The sequence below is a fragment of the Colobus angolensis genome, unplaced genomic scaffold, assembly GCF_000951035.1.
Source record: "Colobus angolensis palliatus isolate OR3802 unplaced genomic scaffold, Cang.pa_1.0 Scaffold188, whole genome shotgun sequence".
In the NCBI taxonomy this organism is placed as follows: domain Eukaryota; kingdom Metazoa; phylum Chordata; class Mammalia; order Primates; family Cercopithecidae; genus Colobus; species Colobus angolensis.
In genome coordinates, this window is record NW_012115021.1 from 2,954,338 (window position 1) to 2,966,448 (window position 12,111).

General features: G+C 39.0%; 1 protein-coding gene across 1 annotated transcript in view; it reads left to right on the forward strand.

Moving 5' to 3' along the window:
• BEND2 (BEN domain containing 2) overlaps window positions 1-8,413 on the forward strand; it is a 56,579-nt gene extending 48,166 nt beyond the window's left edge. Inside the window, 4 exon segments of the mRNA XM_011940221.1 lie at window positions 1,609-1,809; window positions 3,264-3,385; window positions 5,101-5,329; window positions 8,184-8,413. Of these exon segments, the coding sequence (XP_011795611.1) occupies window positions 1,609-1,809; window positions 3,264-3,385; window positions 5,101-5,329; window positions 8,184-8,413 (782 nt within the window).
• Window positions 8,414-12,111: the final 3,698 nt, after the last annotated feature.

Consider the following 12,111-nt stretch of genomic DNA (forward strand, 5'->3'; position numbering starts at 1 on the left):
GAAGCTTGCTACTTAAAAAAAAAAAAAAAAAAAAAAAAAAAATTACATAAAAATTTTGGTACAAGAATGTCCTTTACAGAATCATTGGGAAAATTTGGAAACAAACAAACAACAATAAATGATGATAGAGAATTAATCACTTGACTTCTGGTATATCCACAGCATGTGAGGCAGTAAAGCCTAATGGTTGAGGGCTTGAGCTCTCATGTCTGTGTGCTTGATTTCAAATCCCCGCTCTATGTCTTACTAACCTTATGACCTTCAGCCACTTTCCTAACCTAAATATTAGTTTCTTCAGCTGTGAAGTGACAAAAATAACAGTGCCTACTTCACAGAATTGTGAGGATCAAATGGGACAATGCATTTAAAGCTCTCTCTCTTTTTTTTTTTTCTTGAGACGGAGTCTTGCTCTGTCGCTCAGGCTGGAGTGCAGTGGCGCAATCTCAGCTCATTGCAAGCTCCGCCTCCCAGGTTCACGCCAGTCTCCTGCCTCAGCCTCCCGAGTAGCTGGGACTACAGGCGCCCGCCACCATGCCCAGCTAATTTTTTGTATTTTTAGTAGAGATGGGGTTTCACCGTGTTAGCCAGGATGGTCTCGATCTCCTGACCTCATGATCCGCCTGCCTCGGCCTCCCAGAGTGCTGGGATTACTGGCGTGAGCCACGATACCTGGCTGGGGCAATGCATTTAAAGCTCTTAACACAATGCCTGGGACGTAAGTACTACATAAATGTCACTTGTCAGGAAAATCATGGTGACAGGAATGCAGATTTTTTTTTAAAGAGATGAAAACAGAGAAATGCTCAGCATATAATGTTAACTGAAAAAGCAGGATTTAAACTATATTTAAAGCATTATTTCAATTTTTTCTTTTAAAAAAATAGGAAAAAGAATGGAAGATATTAGTAGAAGATTCATGGTTTAGAGCAGTTGACTCATAAACAGATTGTAAAACTGGCTCTGTAACTAGCAGTGTGACCTTTTCAAATATCTTCTTTGAGCCTTGGTCTCCTCATTTGGAAATAGTGGGGTGGGAATAATGGGGTGGGAGTAATGATAGAGGTGTTAGAATGATGAAACTGAGCTGGTGCATAGATGTAAAATATTTAGCACATCCCTGATATACAGGAACTACTGATAAATGCTAGCTATTTGAAAATTTTCTTAATGATCCCCACCCATGCTTTCAACATTGTCTTCAGGGAACATCCACTTACCCAGTAGAATGGCTCTGACTGTACTTTTAGAGTGTGAAATGGAGCAGTGGGAACTCAGGGCAACATGTTTACATATGCACCTGCAGCCTAACAATGATGTGTGTTCAAGCTAATGAACAGAGTAGTTCAATACAGTAAGCTCAAGACCAGCAGAAGTGAAGAATGTTGACAGTTTGGCAGATGGTGTCAAAGAGACCCATTTAAGGGAAAGGAAGAGATAAGCATCAAAAAAAAATTCACCCAACTAGAAATTCATGAATTAGAAATCAGTTTATCAGCATTTGCCTTATTTGAAGAAGAAGAAAGAAATCAGTGTAATTCTCTTGTGTACTTTCAGGGTACCCTTGCATGACAAAACCAAGGATGTTCCTTTTTTTCTTTATTTTTAAAGGCTATCTTGGTGATCCAAAAAGAAATGTCAAAGTATTTAAAACTCATTTGCTGGCGGTACGAAATATGGCCAAACCTAAGCAAGCAGCCTGCTATTTGGTTCGTGTTTTGTTCTCCAAGGAAATCCTGATTAGCAGCTCAGTGGATATCCATTTGAAAGACAGCCAATCCCTTGACCCAAACAAAATGGCTGCATTGAGAGGTATGTGTACATTAAGTGATAATGGAATCTTATTTTTAATAATCATTTGGTCATATAATGAATGTTATTGGCAGTTGAAGGAATAACAATGAAGTCTGTGTGAATCTTAAAACTCTTCATTTTTTTCACCTGTCTGACCCTGATTTTACAACTTAATAATATATAGTTGGTAACAACTTCCAAAGAATAAAACTTGTCCATTGACTTGAATGGTTGAATAAGACAAGCCTCATCTATTATAGTTGTTTATGGTTAGTACTAAGTCAATTCTTTAGCCCTGAAGCTTGCTACTTAAAAAAAAAAAAAAAAAAAAGGAAAAAGCTCCCTCTGCCAAAAGGTGGGGGAATAAAAGACTTGTCAGTGCTGGAGACTAGCAACACAGAAACAGAATTTTATGATTAGTCCTTTTTAGCCTCCTGCCTTCCTGCCTTCCAGACATGTCTATTGAGATCCTAGAACTCATGGGTACTAAGGATACTGCAATGAATAAGTGTTTCTGCCTATGAGGAGCTCATAGTCTAGAAAGGGACATGTTGATGGAAACATACATCCCAGTCCAGTGTGGTAGTGTTGGGGAAGCTCAGAGCAGCTGCTTTGAGGGAGTTGGGGAAGGCTTAACTAAGGACAAGATGTTTGAGCTGGATTCTGAAGGACTCCTTCACTAGGTAGAGGGAACAGGAGGATGTTCTAGGCAGAGGCAAGAGCTGGGGAAGATAGACACAATGAGTAAGCCCCTGGTGTAATCATGTTTGCAGTAACACTATTTTCTCTTGATATGTTTCCTTTTAGCTCTGATTTATCCATTGGGTTGTTAAATGGTCTGAACACCCTGAAAGAGTCAACATTTGGTTACACACTTAAAATTTTTTTTCAGACACATAGTCTTGCTCTGTCGCCCAGGCTGGAGTACAGTGGTGTGATCATTGCTCTGCTGCAGCCTCGAACTCTTGGGCTCAAGCAACCCTTCCTCCCCAGCCTCCTGAGTAGCTAGGCCCACAGGTGCATGCCACCATACCCAGCTAAGTTTTGTATTTTTTATAGAGATGATGAGGTCTCACTTTGCTGCCCAAGCTGTTCTCAAACTCCTGGTCCTCCTGCCTTGACCTCCCAAAACACTGGGGTTACAGACATGAGCCACTGTGCTCGGCCTACACCTTTTTTTTTTTTGTTTTTGAGCAACAAGAGCTCAATATTAGCTTCCTATGTCAGTGTTTTAGGGGATCTCATGGTAGGGGAAATAATTCAGCAAAGCATCCTCATTGGGTGGAATTTCTAAATTCTCAGAAAGAATAAGAGAAAAGGATGAGAAGTAGAAAGAGACAAAGTCAGTATTTAAGAGTCCAGAGTGCTCACCATTACACAATGCAACCATCTAAAAGTCAGTATTTAAAGAAAAAAAATTTTCGTTAGTTAATTTTTTTCTAATTTTCGTGAATACTTTCTGCTGTTTGCAGAATATCTGGCAACAATTTTTCCCACCTGTGATTTGCGTGAACATGGAAAAGACTGGCAGGACTGTATTTCTGGTATCAATTCTATGATCTGCTGTTTATGTTCTGAAGCCAAGAGTACTCCAGTAAGTTATTTTTCATCTAAATATGGTTACTGTTACCTGAGTTTGTACTGTGTACAGCTTCAGAACTGATAGCGTGAGGCACAGGCTCTTTAGGCCGTGTGCTAAAATTTTCATTAACTTAACTTAGGGGGCATGGGATGTTCTTTCAAAAGCATACTGCATGTTTATTTTACTTTTTTGAGATTTATGCTCTATAAAAATATCCTAAAGATAAATAAAGTGCTATAATTAGTATATTTGAAGCCAAGGATAATACTAGGAAAATAGTTTCAGCTACAAAGATATTTGGCAAATCTTTTTCAGTATCTCACCTAGCAACACAAAAAGGAGCTAGCTGTGTGCTCTTTGGCTGTTTCAATGGTAGCTGAGGAGGTGCAGGGAAAAATGCAGGCACTTCATTACTTGTTCACTTTTAGTGATGACGGAACTTGGTGAAATAAACACATGTCATGACGTTAAACGGTTACAGATATTTTACACTCCGTATAGTTATGTGATAACAGAAATCTAGTTTCTCCCTCCTCCAGTCTATCTTCAAAGTACATTAGAGATTTTTGTTTGTTTTACCACAACCGGGCCATTAGGGAAGAGTGTCATATCTGTTGTCTTTTGATGAAACATGTATCTTAATGACAATTCCTAATTTCCACCAACCCCCTTTTCTTCTGGCCATGTCTAGTTGCTCCTGTGTCTCTAGAGTAAGTTTATGGAAACAATTTGCCAAGAATATTTGTAGCTGAGCGTATGTTTTCCTGGTGAACGGGTTGATTTCAGTGATAGCTCAAGCACCATCTGCCTGAAACCAAATCTGCTTATTTTTGACATTCCATTTTATAGCCTTCAAAAATTGCACCCTAAACAATTTGAATGTAAAATTAAGACACTGCCTGGAAAATGGTAATTTGCATATTTGCTTAGGTGTCAAAAGAGAAGAGAAGCAGTGTCTGCCAAGTGCCTGCTGTGTGCTTGACTAGGAATGGGACAGGTCCTTGTCACTCAGAGTAGGTCCATAGCCCAGCAGCAGTGGACCACTGGCAAGCTTGTGAAAAATGCAGGGTCTTCATTCAGGGGCAAAATTTGCATTTTAGCAAGACCTTCTCAACCTCCATCCCCCATGTGATTTGTGTGCACACTAAAGTTCAAGAAGTGCTAACCCAGAGCAGTGGTTGTCAACCCTGGGTGCATATTAGAATCACACGAGACACTTAAAAATAGTTACTAACGCCTGAGCTCCCCACTCCCACCGCCAGAGATTCTGGCTGAATTTGCCTAGGGTGGGGCGCAGCACAACCATTTGTTTTTATAGATCCTGAAGGTCATTCAAACGGGCAGCCAGACTTGAGCGCCGCTAGGGAAAAAGAATACAAACAAAACATGAGAAACAAAAAGTGGTCATCTCCAAGAAACTCACTGCTTTGTTTATTTGTGAAATGTTTATTATGCACTTAATTTGTACCAGCAGTTCTCATTCAGTTCCTTAGACAAAGCTACAAAATCCTCCAAGGAGCAGCGGGTCGTGACAGCTTGCGGAAGAAGCCACCCCTTTCCTTCTTTCCAGGTGGTATTGCGACAAACAGTATTCCTATGGCTTCAGCCCACCTTTTAAAGAGTTAGTTGCTTCCCTAGCAACCTGGGGGGACTGGTAGGTGGTAGAGCACAGAAATATTTTCTTGCTGTGGGACTTTGTTTACGGATATGGTTTTGTATTTCAACAGAAAACTGTTCGCAAAAATAAAAAGCTTACCAACCCTGTTGCACCAGCATCTGCAGATAGAAATGACCGTAGGGACAGAGATGGTGGTGAAGGCAGTTCTTGGATGTTTCAGCCAATGAATTATTCTGAAATGAGAGAAAAGGGGAACTTGCAGCCAAACAGTAATGCTATCCCTGAAGAAATGCAAGAACCTTCCACTGATAATCCAGAGGAACCTGGTGAAGCATGGGGTGAGTTTTTAAAAAACTTATTTTTAAATACATTCTCTTGCTGATAAATGTTGAATCTGAGTGATGCATTTTTGGGGCTCATTGTACTATTCTCTCTACTTTTATGTGTGTTTGAGAAATTTCATCAGAAAGTGAAACAATTTAATGTCTTTTATTAATGAGTTAATGAAATATATAGACACATGGTTCTGGGACTGTTATTTTTCCTACGGAAAGTGGCTCTTTGCCGACTCACTGGACCGTGTGAGCTCTGATAAGGCACTGTCCTCCTTGGTGAAGGGGAGGGGCTGCAGCTGAGATACACTTCTTGTTCTCTGTGTGCCTGGCACATTGCAGGTGTGCAATAGGATTTTTGGCACGAATTCGTGAATCTCATCTCTCAGAACATTGTGCTCCCACTGCTAAACTGTCTGCTAAAGGCGCCTCCTGCTTTGATGGGTGTCAAGTGGCAGTGGTTCAGTAGTGACTGTGCCACCTGCCACTTGTGCTTCCCAATGCATCTTCCCAGGGTGCTGGGCTTTAGCATCACTCATACCGATGAGTGACATCTGAAGTAGCAAAACTTCATTCTCTCTGTACCCTGCCCCCATGTTAACCCTAAGTAGAATACTACCTGGGATCCTTTTCAAACGAAATCATTGACAAGATATAGCTTTATTTCTTCCATTATAAAAGTAATCTAACTACTGTATTTGTTAAGATTGTACACTACAGACACAGACTGGATAAATTAAACAACAACACAAGTCACCAGTTGAATAGCTCCTGTAGTCAAAGAAGCAAAGAACCAAGCGAGTCTCAGGCAGGCAGGAGCTAGAGCAGCTCCAAGACTGTGAGAACTTGGGCCACGTGTCTCTAACTCTGACTCAGCTATAATGAGGGGATGGGGCAACTAAGACCACTGTGAGCCAAGCAGTCACTGTAGTGTGTGTGGAGTCTGTTATGCCATTTTATTTTAAAAATTGGAAAATATTTTTAAGAGGGGGAAGAAAGCTCCCATGATCAAAATACTTTAAAAAACTGTTGTGGGCATTTTCATTTTCCTCCAGTTTTTTTTTTTTTTCCTGTGAACATTTGGAAACATTATGATTCCCATATAATTACTCCCCTTCTCTAACATTATAATATGTATCTGTTTTTCCTCAAGAATCTACAGTCTTCGTAATCATTGCTCTAAGTAGGATTATAACATTCCATTAATTAAGTGCACCCCAATTTATTGTCTCCTACTTTGTTTCTTTTTGTTGTTGTTGTCATTTTGGTTTGAGGGTTTTTGGAAGGGGATTATAAATCAGTCTGCAAAAAACAGTCTTCATTCAGATAGATTTTTTTTTTTTTTGAGATAGAGTCTTGCTCTGTCACCCAGGCTGGAGTGCAGTGGCACAATCTCGGCTCACTGAAACCTCTGCCTCCCGGGTCCAAGCGATTCTTCTGCTTCAGCCTCCTGAGTAGCTGGGACTACAGATGTATGCCATCATGCCCGGCTAGTTTTTTTTTGTTTTTTGTTTTTTGTATTTTTAGTAGAGACAGGGTTTCACCATGTTGGCCAGGCTGATCTTGAACTCCTGACCTCAGGATCCACCTGCCTCAGCCTCCCAAAGTGCTGGATTGCAGGTGTGAGCCGCTGCACTGGCCCATTCAGAAGATTTTTTCATACTTTGGATTATTATCTTAGGTTAGGTTCTTAGAAATTGAATTACCAGGTTAAAGAGTATTAACCTTTTTTCCTGACCCTTGATAAATATTACTAGGTAAATCTCCCAGAATTAAGTCTTTGGACCCATTAAATGTGTTTCTAAACAATCTCTCCTGCTAAATGTTGAATCTGGATGATTCAATAGTTTTTATTGCCACCCATTAAATGATGGATGTTCTAAGATGAAGAATGTACTTACTGACTTATAATAATTATATTATATTTTTAAATATATTTCTTTAAGAAATAATTATTATATGTAAAATATAATATTTTTCAAATAGAGTTAATTTGAATCACTATGGACTGAAGAGAGATGATGATGATTAAGCTGTAGAGTTGAGAAATGAAAAGTCTTAAAACTTATTTTTCATTTCAAATAAGATCTCTATGATACAATATGTAAAGTGAACCAGCAGTGTGTTGATTTAAAATGAATTTAATACTAAATAGAAAACCTACATTTTAAAAATTATAACTATTTCAGGAAGAATCATGGAGCTTATTTTTGAAAAAATCTTTCTTGTAAGTAGGGAAACAGTGCATTAAATTACTTAGAATTTGTTACTAAATGTAATTTTAAAACTTATTATATCCTAAAAGGTAACAGCATATTAAATCTTCCTGTTGAACCGTGGTAGCATGTGTAATCACAGTGATTTCTACCTCTTTTCTCATGCTGTCTCATAATCCACTAAAAACGCAAGGCTTTAGGCTGGGCACGACAGTTTATACCTGTAATCCCAGCACTTTGGGAGGCCGAGGCAGGAGGATCGTTTGAGTCTGGAAGTTTGAGACCAGCCTGAGGAACAAAGTGAGACCCTGCCTCTATAAAAGATAAAAAAAAATTAGCTGAGGGTGGTGGGGTGGACCTGTAGTCCCGGCTACTTGAGTGGCGAGTGGCTAAGCTAAGAGGATTACTCAAGCCCTGGGAGGCTGGGGCTGCAGTGAGCCATGATTGTGCTACTGCATTCCAGCCTAGCAACAGAGCAAGACTCTGTCTTTAAAATAAATAAAAATGTAAGGCCTTAGATTTTTAACCTCTCAAATTCTTGAGCCTAACAATTCAGAAAAATCAGTGTTTCTGTTTCAGCCTTTAAAAAATAATGCAACCTAACATCTGCTGTGAAAATTGACATCTTTCTCTTTTGCTTCTAGGCTATTTTGGAAGACCTTGGAGAAATATACGGATGCCATATTCAGTACTGACTTTGGCAAAAGCTAAGTCTTGCGCAAGCCTGTCAGCTAGATACCTTATTCACAAACTCTTCACAAAAGATGTCCTGATCCAAAGTAATGTCTATGGAAGTCTAACGCATGGCCTGCATGCCCTTGACCCTAATAAGATTAGTGCTCTCAAAGGTTTGTTACATGTAGAGTATGTCTGAATAAATAAAAGCCAATTGTGTTTAAGAGAAGGGCAGAAAGAAGAATCCATTCAGGTTGTGTTTGTTCTGGGGAGGATGGGACTTTTACTGAGTCCCTCATTAGAGTACAGCAAGGAGCAAGATCATGAATTGTAATTCTCTCTGCATTTGGGTTCTTAAGGCTAATTGCTCTGTCTTAAATGGCTTTGCTAGAACAGGAAACTGTAGCTCCCTGCTATGGACTGCCAGGGGTATGGAAACTCAAAACACCTTCATTGACTGAGGAGCAAGGTCAAAGCTAAAGGGCTTCATCCATTTGCAGAAGTGTCAACAAAAGCACAGAAGGTTAATTTGCTAAGTTTTTCTTGTGCACATTAGCCTAATATAGTCTCTGTGACATATGCTAAGTGAAGTAATAAAGCTTCTAAAAACTTCTTGTTAAATCTTGAATTTGGACAAAGTGGAAGCAAAATATTTCTTACTTGTATCACTGGCACCCAGCAAAGATGTAGTTCTGATCTCAGGTGGTTCCTACCTTCATATCATACATTTTCATAGCCAACAAATTTGAACAACACTGGTGTTTCAGAATAAAGAAACCTGGTTTTCAGCTAGCAGCTTTTATAAGCATTTGTTATCATCTAACCCAATTGTTTTCAAACTTTTTTTTTGCTGCAACCCATAATAAGAACTACATTTTACATTGTGACACAGTACATGCCTCTGTGTGAGTGTGACTTTTAAAAACCAAAGCAAAAGTTTCACAAACAGTACTTACTCTATGAGTGTTACATCCCAGTATTTTCTCTTCCATTACATTTCTTTCAAGTACTGCTATCACTGATTTCACAACCTAGTAATTGGTCACAACTTGCAACTTGAACATCACTGAGCTAACCTACTAGGCAAAAAAGCTAAACTCAATTTCCCTTACTTTATGGTTAAAAAAAAAGTTTGTAGGCGATTCTGAAATGAATGTGTTTATGGAAGAAATAGTGTCTTTCTAATTACTTTTTTTTTCAATTCAGGGAAAAAAATTTTTTTTATAAAGAACTTTTATAGTTCTTTAACATCTGGAAAAGATTACTTCTTTAAAAGTTGATGAAAAATATTTTCTAAGCCTTTTATCATTTTATCTCTCACTGAATTATATTAAAATCTGAAAGATATCTTTTGCAGTAAACAAATATTCAGCACAAGTTTGGTGTATTATCCACATAGGGCAGATTTTAACAAATTTCTCCTAAGACTCAAAGTTCTATTGCTTTGTAGAAGGACAATCATTTGAGTTATTTCAGCAAAGAGAAGACAGTAGAGTCATTGTTGTCCCAAGGGGCAGAGCCAGCCCCAAGGAGTAGAAACTGACAAGAAAGTCTGTTTCACTTTAATATAAAGATAAAATGAACTTGGAGAAGGAAGAGTCAGAGCAAAGGCTGGGTGATCAGATATGAGAGGAGAGACCTGCACTCATGGGAGAACTGGGATTATGACCCCTAATATGATTTCTGTAAAAGTACTGCTTCATTCGAAATGAGTTCAAACATACAGAAATGTATGGAAAATAATATAATAAATACCTGTCTACCCCCGTCACTGATAATAGACATTTCGTGTTTTGTGCTCCACGTTTTTGTTTTTAAAAAAATGATAAAGCTTTACTGATATAATTAACACTCCAACTCATCATCCCTTTCCCCTCTTCTGCTCCCCAGAAGTAATCACAGTCCTGGAGTTGGATATATCATTCCCATGCATGTTTTATACTTTTGCTACCTATGTTAATAGATCCATAAATAATATGTAATATTGTTCTGTAGTTATTTTATTTTACTTTCTTTTTTCTTTTCTTTTTTTTTTTGAAATGGAGTCTTGCTCTGTTGCCCAGGCTGGAGTGCAGTAGTGTGATCGTGGCTCACTGCAATGCTGCACTCCAGCCTCAAACTGGTGGGCTCAAGCAATCCTCCTACCTTGGCCTCCCAAAGTGCTGGGATTATAGGTGTGAGCCACTGCACTCGGCATGTGGTGGTTTTAATGTACGTAAATGGGGATGTACAATAATCTTTTTGCACATCTTAAAATCACTCAACATTATGTTTTTGAGATCTGTTCATACATTTGAACTGCTGATTCATATCTCATTGAATGAATAAACCAATTTATTCTTCTATTCTAATATAGTTTCTTACCCTAATATTTTGTTATTTGGGGGAAAAGTTTCTGAAAATTAGCAGTCAAAGGTAACTCTGTCCATGAGCCAAAGGTGTAGATTTCATATAAATAACTAGTATCTGATGCTCTCTGATGAGAGTTCAGTATCACTTAAGGGCTCTTAATTGATAGGGAGGAAGTTAGTAGGCAGATTTGCAATTAGCGAACAACCCTCACTCCTTAAACCCCCATCCATGTCTTTATATTGCAGAACTGTCGAATCTTAGCAATAGGAAATACTTTACAGGCCCTGTAATACAACATCCCACCCACAGCAGGAACTCCTATCTCAACTTTGACAGAGTCACCTCCCCTGGGCCTTGAACACTTCCATTGATGAGGCACCTGCTGTCTCAGCTACAATTCATGGGAAAGTTCTTCCTTCTAGTGACTCAAAATGTACCTTCCTTTGTAAATCATACACATTTGTCTTGGTTATCCCTTCTCTACCTAAACAAGGTCAATCCAATCACTTTTCACAGGTTGGGCCTTCAAGCAGTTAATGACAGCTATCACTTCCTGCTGGAGCATTAGGAGATCATAAAGACACTCCCTTTTAAGTTCAGAACCGAGTGCGAGAGGGCTGCTCCATTCAGGCAGATGAAGATAAAAATAACAGCTTTATTCTTCAATCGTACATGTCCCATTCATCCCAACTTTCCAATGTAGAGGTCTCTCCACATGGTAGCACGAGGGTTGGAGAGGAAATGTTCTACCCAACCTTTTCCCTCTTAAGCCTTATGCTTTTTCAGTTAAATATTAACATTTCCCTTCAGAATTCCTCACATACGTGTTGCCCTGATCCTTCATGATTTAATTCAATGACTACCTTCAGATGTACTTAAATCCACCCAGGATACAATAGTACAACCTATTAGGCTGTTAATGCAGCCTAAAATGTCACATGCCATTTAAAAATTTACGGTCAGGTCAGGCGCAGTGGCTCATGCCTGTAATCCCAGCCCTTTTGGGAGCCAGAGGCAGGAGGATGCCTTGAGCTCAGGAGTTCGAGACCAGCCTGGGCAACCTGGCTAAACCCTGTCTCTACAAAAAATACAAAAATTAGCTGGGCATATACTGGCTACTAGCTACTCCCTAGCTACTTGGGAGGCTGAGGCAGGAGGATCACTTGAGTCTGGAAGGTTGAGGCTGCAGTGAGCCGTGATTGTGCCACTGCACTCAAGCCTGGGTGACAGAGTGAGACCCTGTCTCAATGAAATAAAATAGAATAAAATAAAATATATGGTCAACTAAGACCTCTGGATCTTTCTTGCTATAACTGATATTTATATTGTTAGTATTCAGGCTGTTACCATTTATACTGCTAGTACCTTTTAATGTTAATGTAAGAAAAATATAAATATATTTTTTGCTGCATCATATCTTGTCAGTGTAGGTCAGCATTCCCTGAACTGTGTTTCTCAAATTCAGCTAGATGTTAATAGGTGTTTTAGGTGTTTCATGAAATACCTTTTCTTTTCTTTTTTTTTTTTTGATACAGGGTCTCACTC